General features: G+C 38.1%; 1 protein-coding gene across 2 annotated transcripts in view; it reads right to left on the reverse strand.

The window, feature by feature from the left end:
* Positions 1 to 16379, reverse strand: part of NVL (nuclear VCP like) — a 39871-nt gene that overhangs the window by 7313 nt on the left and 16179 nt on the right. For both annotated transcript variants that reach the window (XM_041425147.1, XM_041425148.1), the window contains 7 exons: positions 15713 to 15931; positions 15029 to 15133; positions 14202 to 14264; positions 12907 to 13026; positions 12137 to 12236; positions 4119 to 4225; positions 94 to 170 (listed from right to left, as the gene is read on the reverse strand). In XM_041425147.1, the coding sequence (XP_041281081.1) occupies positions 94 to 170; positions 4119 to 4225; positions 12137 to 12236; positions 12907 to 13026; positions 14202 to 14264; positions 15029 to 15133; positions 15713 to 15931 (791 nt within the window). The remainder of the gene's footprint in view (positions 1 to 93; positions 171 to 4118; positions 4226 to 12136; positions 12237 to 12906; positions 13027 to 14201; positions 14265 to 15028; positions 15134 to 15712; positions 15932 to 16379) is intronic.

Genomic DNA, 16379 nt, shown 5'->3' on the forward strand with positions numbered 1-16379 from the left:
CAGATGAAGAAGACTTTAGCATCTATATATTCCTACCAACTTTTTGGGAAAAAAGCACAAGGGAAAGCAAGAAAAATACTAGAAGATACTCACGTGTAACACTCACAGTGCTGACTGTAAGCAATTTCCTCCAGGCTCACATCACTGTCTAGGGGAGGCCGGGTGCCATCCTAAAGGAGTTGAGGTAAGGAAAAAGAGAAGGTCAGAAAACTTTTTTTCTTTTACATCTACTATCCCTGAAGTGATGGAGTTTCTTTAATCAGGAATCATATAGGTGTCTGACAAGTTTCCTGCAATATCCACAAATATAAATATTTTTCATCTCAAACTGGCAAGAAGGATAATCAGCCTTAAAGCCATTTAATTAGGAAACGTTAAGCAATGGTAAATTTTAACTTGCCACCCACAGATTAGATTTTCTCTAAGGAAATTATGGCCAGCCTGCCTCAGGGCATTGTAACAATGACATTATTCCATATGTGGGCTTATTTTTAATAATAGTTGGTTGCTTCAGCAGCTTGTTTAGCTGAACTTCCTCTAGTTTTACTGTGTGTTGAAATCAAAGAGCTAAGCAATAGGCTTGTCAGTTTAGTCTTATCACCTTTAAGACTAAAGTAATTGTATATCTTTTATATTCTGGATATAGATTTTCAAACTTAAAAGTTTTCCATTTAGGTTTCATAGGTATTTAGATACACTGTAGATTTTTGGACATTACTTCTCCATATTATTACTGCTTCCTCCAGAAAGATTCCAGAAGTGGTTTCTTTTGTTATTATTTTTGCATCTCCAACAGCAAAAGTCTTAAATTACCTAAATGGTATTTGAAACTAGCCAACAAAATTTCCAAACACTGTAAGCTTGCAGATCCCCCTGTTATCCTTAGAGAACAGTAAAGTACTATCATGATAGTACAGAGATTCAAGATGTCTCTTTGATCAAAAAATATCTGAGTTTTGACAGGAAAGAACACTTTTAGGACAGAATGATACATTTCTGCCAGATACTCATTTGACAGAAATGCACAAATTCACATGAATATAATTACTTAAATGGTATTTGAAACTAGCCAACAAAATTTCCAAACACTGTAAGCTTGCAGATCCCCCTGTTATCCTTAGAGAACAGTAAAGTACTATCATGATAGTACAGAGATTTAAGATGTCTATTTGATCAAACAATATCTTGAGTTTTGACAAGAAAGAACACTTTTAGGATAGAATGATACATTTCTCCCAGATACTCATTTGACAGAAATGCACAAATTCACATGAATATTTTCTGACCCCTTCAGAGGAACTAATATACTGCATAACTACAATACCTCCAGGAGAAAAATAAAATGTATAGTACCTGGCAAGTTAAAATACTTCAATACTTAACAGACAGTGGAACAGTAAAGGACTAGGCAGAGTAAGGAAACAATCTTGCATGCATCTTTAACAGTTAGAAAGGGAAAAAATCCAAACTAACACCACAACAAAAAGGTAAATGAACAGCCTGATTTGAAAACATCCTGAAAGGAGAGACTTCAACTTGGAAACAAGGAAGCTTCATACAACTTCATATGGGATACTTTAGTAATTCTTATAGGTAATTGCAAGCCAGAGAGACACCTTCTCTGCTAAAAAGAAATGTTTAACCTATTGCTTTGTGAAGCACATACACTGGGCATTTTTTGCTCTCCCTGCTCTGGTGCCAAGCTGTGTGCAGCAGAGGAGCTTGATGCAGCTTCCAGGAATGTTTAAGTACAGTAGTACCTGAAACATGTGAAGACAGGCTTCTCTTGCATAATGTGCATAATTGGGAATGACTGATTTGTACAAGTTAACTGAAATAAAAGTCTTTCACAACTAAGTTTCGACCCACATTTAGGCTGTCTTCCTGACAACCTGTTCCTCCCCCCAAGTCCCTTTTCTACCCCTCATGCTGCCTTTCTAAGCATCCATGTTTTCATTCAGCAAGGATGCTGTTTGCACATGCTGTGCATGTATTCCTTGGAGATTTCTGGGAATGCATGCCATCACTCAGAAGCCACTCACATCAGCACCAAACATTTTGTTTTCTCTGGCCTTGAGCTAATATGTTCTCAAATTTTTCACACTTCCTCACCTAGAATGCATGGATGAAATCTGACAAAAAATAAAGCATTTCAATTAATTTAACACATTTTACTCCATGTTCTTCTTTCACGTAACTCCTACACATCTATAAAGATTTAACTCCTCATTCACCACAAGGATTTGTAATCTGAACAGTCACACTAGTGTGAATTAAGCATGCATGAAAGCTTCTTGCATTCCAAAAAGCAAGATAAACAACATGATAACCAGTGAGGGGATCCACAGAAACCAAGCAGATAAACACTGTGCAGTGTATTCCTGCTGTCAAGAAGGCCCATAAGCAGATAAGGTCACATCAAAGCTGATGTCAGCAGAAGACAAAAATATTCTGGCAGTGGGATAATAACAGGATTACCACATCCCATTGCCACTCCTCTTGGTGTTATCCCAACAGGAAGATAGGATTGTAGGCACAAAGATTCCCAGGAGAAGGGAGCAAAGACACCCTTCAGCAACCTCGCCCAGGATTTATCGCAGTAAATGCAATTCTGAACTTGCTTCCTGATGGGAAACTGCAAACAGTTCTCCCCAACAACCCAGATGGTCACTGACACACAAGAGGAAGGCAGAAGATAAAGTGAGGACTCAGTACAGTTCCTTGTCCTCAGTGTTGCCCATGAGTGATCCTGCCTTGCCAGGTGGGTTTGTGTACCTTGGTGGCTACGTGTGGCTGTGAGAGTGAGAGAAATCAGCTCTGTTTAATGCCACCTTTGATCCAGTGAAGGCAGCAAAGCACCAAGCTCTGCTACACTATTCCCCTACACCCCTAATTACTTTTAAAAATAAATCTGGTAAAATAAAAATTGTGATTCCTTACAGTATTCAGAGATGTTACACTCAATTCCTCTCCACATCTCATGAAGAATATTAAGAACAGGGTTGTAAAAAGTATTAACTGAAGTATTTCTGTAAAACTTCGAAACAACAAACTTGTCTGCTGCAAATAGCAAATGGGGAATACTTAATCTACTTTCATCCATGAAGCAATGCACAGAACAAAGGAAGCAAAGTCCAACATCCTGAATTTGTAATGAGAGGTCACCCTGTGAATGTCCATTTTGGCATGAAAGAACAGGCTGGAACAAGTTCTCACTTTCTGAATTCTGAATCAGCTATTGCCTATACACCACAACTTTAAGGTTACACAAGTTGGATTACCCTCTATTACAAATACACTAAACAATTTTTGCCTGACTTCTCATAATGCTATCTTTCCTCTATAGCAAGGAAATATATCCTATATATATATATATATATATATATATCTATATATATATATCTATATATATCCTCTTTGTCTCCTTTGCAGCTCAAATCAAGATCTGATAGAACACCTGGTGTTGATCAACAACCAGTGTTGATCTACTGGGAAAAAGTAGGAAATATCCAAGTAATTCATATGCTTTTTTTGTTCTTCTTTAAGGCCTTGATTCCTGCTGTGCCCTACTTGGAGAAACACTCACAGAATTCTATAATCCAAGTGTCTGAAGTAGCAGATTGTGCTGTCCACCACAGGGAGGACCCATGAAGGCACAGATTGTACATTTTCACATTTACTTTAACATACAACCTCAATCATCACAAGCTTCTTTTAATCCTAAAGCAAATTAGGTGTCACAACTACTGTTGAGCAAATACAGATGGATCTTGTGAATCATTCTGCTGAATGTCTGGAACCCCCCAAAAAAAGCTTACAAAACACTTCTAGGCCCATTACTCACTCAGATAGGAATCTTCTAATTAAATCTGTTCAATCTGTGACTATCAAGGCAGCAACTTCTATGTTTAACAGGTTTGCTTTACTCAAGATTCATCAGCCCCTTGCAGTCCCAGAGCAAATTTAACAGCAGATGGACTGAGGGATTATTTTTATGACCTCATGGAATAGCTGAAAGTGTTTCATGAGACAGGATCCTGCAATTCTTTGTAACATTTAATTTGTCTTACATCAGTCCACCAAGCTTGAAGATGAAGGATGTATTTCCAAATACTCACTTTGGTGATGGTCTTTAAAATAGCAAGTCGATCTTCAGGTGGTGGCAAACCCACATAGAGTGTTTTATCCAGCCTACCAGGACGCAGGATAGCTGGGTCAATTATATCTTAGGGAGAGGAAAAATAGAAAAGAATTAATCCAGAAATGAGTTGCACCCTTAGGAGTGTCTGCACATGAGAAGGAATACATGCATTTTTGTACCAAGACTCAAAGAACCATTTGTGCCATGACTGAAGCTCTGAGCCTTAAAGGAGCTGATTGAAAAAGTTTCATTTTCATCCACAAGTCTCTAACAGCCAGTAAAATTAAGCCACATCTGATCAATGATGGCTCATAAACACCAGTCTCTTCTCTTCAGATAAAAAGACAACTCTGTATTTGGCAATACAGAATTAGAACATTTTTGCTGAAGAATTCCACATTAATCATTAGCAGTTTCTTCTACTGGAAGAACTCTACCCAAAGGGACAATGATAAGTCAAGCATAACAAGCACACAGGGCCAATCACAACCATCCATATGCAAACTTAATTTTATTGGTCATTTGTATTTCTGCTACATAATGGTTATCTGAATGGTAAAACAGGAAACACAGGAAAATACCAAAAATAGCTACAAAGTACAGAATTTGTTTCCCAGGGAGAGCTACAGACTCCAAATTTATTACGTGTGGAGAAATAAGAAAACAAAAATTATCACAAATGTTTCTAGAAAACCATTCAAAGATTAAGAGTAACAGAAATGTGTAGCTGCCTTTTAGCACCACAGGCTGTGATACCAAAGCCAGTCAGGATATAAATACTGACTGATGGTATAACAAGAGATACAGGCAGAGCATACAACCTGGAAAAGGCCTCAGTTCCTGTCTGTGTTTCAGCACAAACTGCCTGCATGATGTTTCTCACTGCTTCTTGATGCCCTGTTTCCCCATCTAGCAAAACCCAATAATGGCATTAACCTGTTTCACTAAGGAATTCTACGGAGTCACCATCCCTGGAGGTACTAAAAAGACCTGAAAATGTGGCACTTGGGGACCCAGTTTAGTGGTGGACTTGGCAGTGCTGGGTTAACAGGTGGACTCCATGATCTCTGAGGTCTTTTCCAACCTAAATGATTCTGTGACTCTCTGATATCCTACATGCCACAGTAATGTGAGCAGCAAAGTCACAGAAGATATAAAGAGATCCATACTTTTACTATAACAGACTATCTGAAAGCATATAAATTATATGAATGTGTGAGGTAGCTACTGCAAGAACCTCTCCCTAAAGTGACAGTTGATAATTCCATCTAAGTCTAAAGCTGGAAATTACCAAGGCCTCCCAGTGAAGCTGCCAAGAGCCTGCATTGGCTCTGCCCTCCTGACAAAACAGAGCTCACAGACAAACTACAGCACTCCTGTATGTTAAAGGTGAAACACTGGAAAAAGTGAAGCTGCTAATCTTTACTCTACAGATGTTTCAAAGATAACAGACACCACCCAAGCCCTAAAACAGTAGCAGGGAAGTTAAACTATCACTTTTTTGCAAATGAAAAAAGTTTGCTTAACTCTGTCAACACTTGAACTACCAGATCCTACCACAGTATGGTCTTGATCCACTTTTTAAAGATGGGCATGGTTTTGTTCAAGTTGCTCTCTCAGTTATGCTTAAAGGGCAACTCTGTTATTTTTTTCTTGGACAAAAGCTTTTTTCCCACCCCTAGGATACTGCAGTCATGGGCAGAAACATCTGTGGAAGAAAAATCAGCTAACGCAGATGCTAATGTGATGAGAATGGTGAGGGAAAAAAAAAAAAAAAAAAAAAAAGGAATTACCTGTATTAATTTAGTCCAGACCAGACGAAACAAGAGTTAAATAGAATCCCTGTTGTGGCAGGCACAGACGAAAACATGTTACTTATACATCTGAGCGTTGTTCCAGATGACACTTTGTCTTGCTTTTGACACAAGTGCACTTTCCTTTTTCTGTCACCTCCTATTATTAATGTGATAAGAAACACAAAGTTCACTCAAAGGATCTGTTACAAACACCAAAACAAATATTCTCAATAGGGCCTGCATTACAACACCAGGCACTTGCTGATTTCCCCATTCTAACATTCCAAAAATAAAGTATTAAATAATATTTAAAAATATTAAGCTTGCTATGGAAAATACTGTTTCCATTTTGCACACTGACAATATGGTACTTGCTATTTGTCCAACAATATGAAGACAGCAGCGTGGTCTGAAGTTGCATTCACCTTTTTGTATGGAAATTATCACACTGCCTGCATTCAAAAAGTTACCACAACTGACAGAACTAGATAAGCTGCAGCAATGGTGGTTTACAGCAACAAGACCACACCAAAGTCTGAAACACAGATCTACACTCCTCATCTCCTTATGAATCAACTCATTTCATTCTTCTGGTTCAGACCTGGGCCTGAAGTTCTTGAAAACTCATCACAAAACCCAGCAAATTAATATTTACCCACTGGACAAACTCACTGATTAGATGCACTTCATACCCATTTAAAGGAACTGAATAAGGTACCCCGATAAGGAATTTCAAAGCATTCCATCCCAGTAAATCATAGCACTCCCTCCATATCTATTATCTTAAAACTTACCTAAACAGAAGAGAGTCAACTCATTTTAGATACATTTACCATTTTAGTGAAATGAAAGTAGTTATTGCAGATACCTCTTTCAAAGCCTATTATTATCCCTCAAGCTGGAAGGAAAGTGAAGCATGGAAATGTGATGAAACACAGCACTCCTCTTCCAAGCACTTGTCTCACAGACAGAATATATTTCTACTGGGAGGAATGTTAATAATTTCCTGCCTTTCTGAGGTGGTCAATGCTATTGACTGTCATTAGAAGACAGTAGTATAATTTTCCAAATAATCTGACAAAATTACATGAGAAGATATTTACAGTACATCCATTCCTTGCTGTTTTTAAGGGTTCAAGCAGGCACTAACCTCTTGAGAATGAGGTCACATTTCAATTTGCTACACTGCTCTTCAAACTACTGCAAATTTTTACAGAATCATTATGTTCCATTGAAAGTATCTGTGCACAAATTCCTATACAGGGACATTCTATTGCTCTATAGTAGAATCTCTTAGTCTCACATTAATTTCTAGTTTATTATTCATGTCTTATCTCAACTGTAGAGGAGCCAAGCACATTTACAGCAGGTCAGTGCATACAAGCAATGACAGCTGTTGTGTGAGTCCATCAAACTTCTCCCACACTCTAACTCCAGCTTTTAAAAACATATTTGAAGTACACAAGATCCAGGCCCTCCCATTTGTGATGTTCTGAAATGCAGACTCAGAAGCCCTGTAAGGTTTTCTGAGACTTCAGGTGAATGCTGCACTTAAAAACTGAAGTTACTGAGAAAGGTGCACAACACTCAAGGGCTGCTGAAATGCAGAAATATAATTTGTGTGAATTAGAACTATTATGAAAGAAATTGTTCCATGCCTCACGTATTAAGTGCTTTTCTTAGATCTTATCTTGCCTTTAATTCAGCAACATGTATAAACAGGTAAAAACATAAACAATGCCCAAACCCAAACTGTAACTATTGTTAAAGACTGGTGATTATTTTTTTAATTGTGTTTCAAAACATGTGGTTCAGGTGAATAGCTCTAAAAAAATGAAAATAAACTTGCCAACAAAAATAGAACTCACTGAAACTAGGATTGCAATCAAAGGTAACAGCAGAAGAGGAATTTTGCAAGAATTAATTTAAGAAAGCTAGAGAAAGAGGCCATGAATAAAAGCAAGACATCATCACAATTTATGTCCAGTTTAAAATCACTGTCTTGTCTGTTTCCTCACATGAGAAACAGCTCCCTAGATCCCATGGGAAATGTTGCTGATGACTTGGTCAGCATTTCTCTAAGGAGTTTATAAAAGTTCAAAGCCTAGGGAAGTAAGAGAAGAGCAGAAAGCAGCAGTATCCCCTCCTGAAATTCAAACTGGTAGCTAGAAAGTTGTGAGAAATTATAGATTTCATTCAACAGTAGTGTTTGGCAGTTGTGTAGTATTTAGTCTTGAATTTGGGAAAGGAAGCAGGGTGGAAAAGAATTTAATTATTCTGACCCATAAAGTTGCTAACAAGACAAGACATTTCTGCCTCTATTTTTTTCCCCCCTGTCTCTAATAATACCGAGTGCTTTAAAAGTTTAATCCTCTTCAAAGTCTGACATTGATTCTGCATTTAGGTGGAAAGAGATTGAGTTGGGAATACTGTATCCCTGCTAATTCAGAAGGAGGCAAGAGGAGGCAAGAAATATCTGCAGAGGACATTCAAAGTCATTGAGTAAGTGCAAAAAAACATTCAAATATCCTGCTTTTAGGGCATATCAAAGGCTTTTTTCAGCACTGCCAGAATAAGAATTACCACTTGCAGATTGTAGATGATAAACAAAGGAACCAATCTATTGTGCCTACCCTTTTGCCAAAATGGGAGTTAGAGCTTTCCAGGTGTTTAAAGGCTGTATAAAAGAGAATTTGGCAGTTTTCAGCCATGGGGTGAAATTCACAATAATACTTTCTCCCAGGTGCCAACACCTCACTGCAACAATTGTGCCAGGAATATACCTTGATGCCAAAAGTGGCTGAGCCACTGCTATCCTAACTATTCCTAAACAATAATAACAAAAATAACAACAGCAATAGCAACAAGAATAACAACGACAGTAATAATAACTTATGAGAGAAGACTCTTCCTATTGCACAATGACTTCAGGCTGCAATGCTGACAGCAAACACAACAGTCATGAACAGTACCAGCAACCAGCTCTCAAAGCGACCATGCATGCCATCACTCTAAAAAAGAAGCATCTTGAAAAGCCATTTTCTCTCCCAATAAATTATACTAACATGGATTAAAAACCATGAGATCTCACACTTCAGAGCACTGGCTCACTGGAAGACTGAGCAGAAGTTCTGCTGGGACACATATACTATTTAGCTTTACATTACACAACTCCCCTCCCCAGCAGCACCTCTACTCACCACAACTAGGACAGGAAAATCTTTCTTACAGAGATTTTAAAACCTTTTCAGGCACCACAACTTTAATTGTTTGGGGGAACTCCTTCAATATAGCAGCCAGTCTAAGCTATGCCTGTCCTACAGGACTCTGCTGGGGCTTTGCATTCTGAAGGTGGTTAAGAGAGCTTTGCCAGCACAGACTTCACTGCTCTTGACCTGCAGTGTGCTCCTGTCAGCTACCCAGACCACACCAGCAAAACCTCATCTGGTGAACACTGCCTCCTCCTAGGGCCCATGAACAGTGAATGAACTGCAGAGAGAAACATCAGTTTCCCCAACTTAACCACAACTTCAGTAGAAATTGTTCTGATGAAACTCTGCTTCCTCATATTGCCAAATGCAAATATCACAGGAAAAAATTTATGGTCTAAACCTTCCCAAAATGTGTGTGCATGTGTGTATATATATGCAGACACACACACATATATACACACACACACACACACATATATATATATATATACAAACATACACATATGCACAGTCCTTCTGAAGCAAGACATCCACCCTACCCAAACAGCGTTTTCCAGCTGGAAAAAAATTTTATTAATGTTGGCAAAACAACTCCTTGTATCTTTATCAAGAAAAAAACCATCAAAATGAAGGATATAAATTCATCTACAAATTCAATAAATATAAGTTAATTGTATTTGATATCCCTGCCTTTGCATTTTCTTTACATTTGGCATTTTTACCTCAAATCCCCTTTTTTCACCAATGTCACTGACTAATAATACACTGCTGATTTCGTGCCTTACACATTTCCCAGCTGCCCTCAAATATGAGCCTAAACCTCATTATTTGCCAAGGTTGTGTAATTTTATCTATTCCTTTATGGTCAAACAGTAGATCTGCCACTGCAGCTGAAAAAGGCAATAGTGACTTTTTAAAACTGAAGGGGGAAAAAAGAATATCCTAAAGCCATTTCAGAGGTACTTCCTAAACACATAGGGGTAAAAATGCACCTCATATAAAGGCTTACAGAAAGGGGAATTAACAACTGAACAGGTGTCTATTTCACATATGCATGAAAATCAGACTTGTAGGCAAGCACAGAATCAGTGTATATCTAAACCAAGGAATTAGGACAAACCTGCCACACATAAATATTTATATTTTGAAATTAACATCTGAGCAATATTCACCCTAAGCTGGCCTTGGTGAAGCTGCTGGAGTGCTTGCACAGAGGAATCCTTGGCTCACAACAAGGACACAGAGCAGCCCAAAAAAGGACTGGCCCCCTGCCCAACCGGCTGGGGAGGCACTGCAGGAAGTACAGCTGGATGTGTCCTCACCTCCAAAGTGCTGGAATTCCCAGCCCAAGCTACCAGGCAGAGATAATGACAAGTAATTAGAGAGGAAGCCCTTGTGAAACACTTCCAAATAGGGCTGCTTGACACAAATGCTTGCAGTAGCACAGCTAATTCAGGGAGAGTTGCTAAGGCAGCTTGGTGACACTCCCACCAACACTCTTGGCACATCCCACTGCATCTATACACAGCACAACCTTATTTTCTGTTCTGCATTGCATTAGATAGCTCATGACCAGCAAGCTCATGCCAGGAAAACCTGCCACCTTAAGGCAAAGAATCTGTACAAGCAGGGAGAGATTTAAGCCCCTACTGCTCATACTTCACCATGTGGAAGGTTAGAAAGTCTGTCATGGTGCAAAGAATTCAAGACATAGGAAGATCTTCCTCTAAATCTTTGAAGCTTTTGACCATTGGAAAAAAAAACCCCACCTAATAGCTGCCTATTATAGATGATTTCAGACCAAGTTTTCTTTAATTTATAGAACAAAAGTAATATCAAGTATTTTAACTTTCCCACCTTCCAAATTATACCCAAAATAGCCATGCTACTATTTTTCCTGTTAAGCTATTTCTCAGAAAAACTACATCTTGTCCTTACTTAATAAATTCAGGTAAGAAACAACTGTGTCTCACTCTAGGAATTTGCCAAATACCTGTTCTAGGTGCAAAGGTTCTTTCCAGAATTGTGGTACCCATACCAGTATGGTTTTACCAAGACAGACTTGTAACCCTGTCTTTCATTTCACTTGCAATATTCAGAAAAATAATCCTAATCAAACAAGTGCAACACCTTCATGTTTGTTTCTTTCTAAACTGACAACAAATTTCTTTATCTACAACCCACAGCTTCTACATGGAATTCAAATTCAGGAAAGGCAAGTTTCTTGCTAAGTATAAAACACAAGGCTTCTCCATAATACAAAACAAACCCAAAAACAGAGATAGAAAGTTGCCTGTAAAACACATGATGTTTGTAAAGCAGACATCAGTCTTTAGCTTATTAACTGAGAAGATGCTGCTGGAATTGCAAGAGCTGCCAAAAACTGAAAAGCCAGAGAGGGAGCAAAGACAGCTGTTAATATCCAAGCTGGACATGAAGCAACAGAAGAGTAACTGTTCCAAACAGAGTCTAGTGTGGAACACAGAGCCCAGGAAGCAAAAGATAAGCAAATGGAAAAATGACTTAACATGAGACAGAAGTCTTAAGGCAAAAAAAACCCAAAAAAACAGAAAACTGCAAAGCTGCTTTGGATAGAAAATCAATTTAAGCAGTAAAAAAAGAAAAAAAAATTAAAACTATAAAGCTGCTTTGGATAGAAAATCAATTTAAGCAGTAAAAAAGAAAAAAAAATTAGGTCTCTTTTCTGCTTCTACACTGCAAGGAGATAAACCACAGAGTCAAAGGTCTTTTCAAAACATTTTAACAGCAATGATACCAGGTGCTAAGTGAGACACATTTTAAAGAGATTTCTTTATCTCACAATTAACTGATTAACTGATCAAAAAAAGCTTTGGATTTGAGCAGACACTGGAATTTTAAGTACAGAACAGGCTTAGTTACACAATCCAAATGTTTAGGCACACATGACTTTGTTAAAACAGAACCAAGGATGTCTGATTTCTTGTTTCTGACTTCTGGCTCCTTACCTGGCCTGTTTGTGGCAGCCATAATGAAAACCTGCTGTCGATTCTGCAGCCCATCCATCTCGGTGAGGAGCTGGTTCACCACCCGCACACTGGCTCCTGACTTTGGAAGGAGAAATTTGTCAACAAATCAAAGAAACAGCAGGAATGTGAATATTTCAAGGTAAAAGAAACAAAAGATCTACTAACTCCCTGCACTGAAATATTACTCAAAGAAAAAATTTCTTTTTCACACTTTCAATGGAGCTGCATTGTGGATTCCTTCTCTCATACTCCTAGTACATCTCCATCCCAAATTCATACTGTCCACACACCTCCCACGTATTTTAACACGTGGCAAACCTTTTCTTTCCCATCAAAACTAAAGGACTCACTTAAAGGAGTACACATCAATATTTGCACTAGTCGTTCTGATATCTACTTCAACAAGAAGACACAAAATTTCTCAATATTCAGTTTCTTGAGGGAAAAGAGTTCTTAAATATTGAAATCTCTGAAACAGCATTTTAAGCAGGTGAGCTACTGAGAGGCAAACAGCAATTCCATAGTAATGACATCCTATAACCAAATTTAATACCTTAATCTGAATTTCTCTGGATACTTTTTTTATATATGCATAACAAAAAAAGTGTTAAGCTTTACAAAACTTGACCAACTTATTTCCCTCAATTAGTGGATTGCCTTTCTTGGGAAATACCCTCCTGTTGCCTTCAATGTCCCAAAAGCTGTAACTGAGATTATTTATTTGTGGAGATATCTCAAGGCAGACTCACTTCACGGTCAGACCTCCGAGGGCACAAAGCATCAACTTCATCAAAGAATATAACACAGGGGGCTGAGTTCCTGGCCCGCTGGAACACCTGACGTACAGCACGCTCACTTTCACCCACGTACTGAAAAAGCAAGAGAAACAACACTGAAACAGCGTGAGACACGAAGATTTTGCTTGGAAAAAAAAAATCAATAGTTTTAAACACTATTTAAGGTACTTTGCAAGGGAGAAATGCAATCTAGTAATCTGGTTTTTTTTTCTGAAAACAGTCTCTTGTCTCTGTTTCCTTACTGATCATGATTTACATGGGAACTGTCACTAGCTGACTTCTGACAATTTGCAGTACATCCGAAGTTTAATAGAATTCCTTTTTTCTGGGCAAGAACTGCAACTTGTCATCATTTTGGTGATGAGAATTAACAAATAAGTCTTAATTAAGGATCCTGTTGTTCAGCTGTTCATGAACAAACCCAGTGAGCAATGTGAACACAATGAACATCTGAAGCTCATAAGAGTTGTTGCCTGAAGACAGGGGCTTGGTGGTAGGGAACTGAAAAGTCAGCCAGAATTTCACTTTGAATGCTGAATTGTAGGAACAGGGGCTGTGAAGTTGTAAATGCAAACAAATTTTTCCAAACAAACATGCTTTGATTCAATTTATATGTTAACGCAGTCTCTGAACCACAGCCAACCATTTTCTCTGTATTCCACAAGGAAGTTGGGCTCCTCATTAACTTAAGTGTTGCATATTCTGCCTGTATCAGTACTTGAAGCAGACATATAAAAACGTTTGGAAGAGATCAATCAAATCCAGTATGTGGGTTTCAGCTTCCACATGACTGACAATGGCCTCACCACATGGGAGCTGCAGCCACCTTGCTCAGTTCCACACATTCTCTTGACTTTGAAAGGGACTGAAGTTACATCACACCACTTCTAAGTCCAGTGCTTTGAAAATTTGAACTACAGCACTTTTATCTGTTGACATTTAAAATCTCCATGCTATAGAAAAGCAGTGATGTATGTAGTTGGTCATTTAGAAACCCTACTTCAAGTCAAGAATTTAAACTAAGATAAATACTGCCACATAATTTAAACTAAGATAAATATTTAAGCTACACATGTGACTTTTTTCTTTTCACATGAACAACTTCACTACGAAAAACTTTAAGGAGAGGTTAAATAAGGCAATTTCAGCTGCACCAGTACCAGTTGTGCAATTATCAGGAATTTTGCTTGGCCCACATTTTGGACAAGAATTCCATAAATAACAAAAACCCCGTGATTAGCACATACCATATTTAGCAGCTCAGGACCTTTCACAGATATGAAGTTCAGACCAGACTCATTTGCCACAGCCTGTAGAAAAGGTAAAGCCAGATAGATATAGATAAAGATATATAGATATAAAACACATTTATCATGCCTGCTTGGGTTCTGTCCATGGAGTAAGAAACAAATAAAAGGGGAGGAACATACAGTTAGCAACTGTTTGCAAAATATAGAAAACAGTACAAAGTATAATTATATGCCATTAAGAGTGGGAGGGGAGTAGGGAATTTAGCAATGTATTCTCTGTCTCTGATGAGGCAGTTCCAGATCACACCCCACCCCCCACACCAGCTGAAGAATGTCCAATAACTATGGGGGTTAAAGAGATACTCAACTCCATAAGAGCACCTGAAGACAAAATGAGAAACAATCCGAAATTTGCACAATTAGTTGCATTTATGTGGAGATGTGGTAAGAACTGAAATGCTCAGGAAGCAAAACAGAAGCATTTTCAGTAAGAGTTGCAGAGTACTCCCAAACACATAATTTAGTTACAGTAAAATATTCCACAGAGTGGTTATCCAATAGTGTTTCTTCTCATCTTTGCTACTTCTTCCTTCATCAACTTAATTCCTTCAAGTTTTGCAAGAATTCCTATTCCATTCAAGCAAACTTGTAACTTTATGCAAAAAAAATCAAGTGACTTCAGCAGAGAGGCCTAAATTTAGATTTCTGATGGAATGTGGTGCAAAAGGCCAACTTCTTGCACTATGATCCAGACTCATCCTACAAAAACATCCAATTCAAGAGGATTCTCCAGTGCTTTTAATGATGTTTAGAAAATGCATTACCTTAGCTAACAGTGTTTTGCCACACCCTGGAGGCCCTGCAAGCAGGATACCAGCTGGAGTAGTCAGGCCCAGAGCTTTGAACTGCTCTGGGTTTCTCACAGGTGCCTAAAAAGAAATTATCATCGTTATCTCTGGCATAAAGAAAACATGAAACACTTTTCATTTTAGTTACAGCTGGATAAAAAAATCATTCTTAGCAAGTTCTTTATTCCCATTTTTTATAAACTAAAATAATAAATATTCAATCAGCACCTTAGTACCTTGCACTGTTAATTACCCCTAAATGGGAGAAATATCCTTATTCAGAGGCAAAGATTTTATTCACCAAAGTTACCTAAAGGTGTTAATGTTAAGTTAAGGTTGGCAGCAAGATTGCTAAGCTTCCAGCTGAGTAGTCCCCAATTTTTTGTGTGGTAGTTGCATAACCAAGGTTATTGGTACACAACTTCTAGAATACTTAAAGATTGAGCAATACAAACACACTGAAAGCATGAATACAAAAAGCAAAATATTAAATCCAACCAGCAGACTTGAAACAAATTCTGAAGTAAATTATACAAGCTTGACTGTTTTAAATAAAGATATTGCAAAACAGCCCTATACCTTAAAGAAATATTGAAAACAGTTTTATTTCCTGCATAGGGGGGAGTGCAAAAGCTCTTTGGAAGGAAGGTTAGGACATACCAAGATTGCCATAGTCAGCTCCTCCCGAACATCCTCCAGGGCTCCGATGTCTGCCCATGTCACATCAGGGATTGTGACAAAGCCTTCTCTCTTGGCAGAGGGCTGCACTGATGACAGTGCAACAATAAAATCATTCATCTCAATGCACAGCTTCTGCAGCTGCTCCTCAGGCAAGGGGGCTTGCTCCTTCAGCAAATCCAAAAGTCTCTGCAATTCATCCTTAACGTACAGGGAGAGGGAGAGAAAAATATTATGCAACTGGGTTAGACTTCCAGAACCATTTTAAGGGCTTTTTCAAAGCCACACTTCAACTATCAATCACATTATTATATACAATGCACATAAAATATGTAAATTACTATAAATTATTAAAATGTTTCAGAGAAGCTCTGTATTCATTTAACAGGTCTGAAGGCATTGAGCTGAGCTTAAAATCTTGATTTAGATCCTACAGAAAATGAGCTAGCACATGTATTCTACCTTCCAGTTCTTCCTACTGCCTCTCCCACATGGACTAGGAGAAAGGTATTTCCATGCTGAAATTTCCAAAATATGTATTATTTATATGTATTAATTCTGCTGTTAACAAGAAACTGCTTTCAAGAGAAAGTGAAAAACTGCTGGAATTTGCAGAATATTCAGTTCTGTATAAACTGTTCAAACTCTT

The sequence above is a fragment of the Onychostruthus taczanowskii genome, unplaced genomic scaffold (assembly GCF_017590055.1).
Source record: "Onychostruthus taczanowskii isolate IOZ18803 unplaced genomic scaffold, ASM1759005v1 scaffold87, whole genome shotgun sequence".
Lineage (NCBI taxonomy): Eukaryota > Metazoa > Chordata > Aves > Passeriformes > Passeridae > Onychostruthus > Onychostruthus taczanowskii.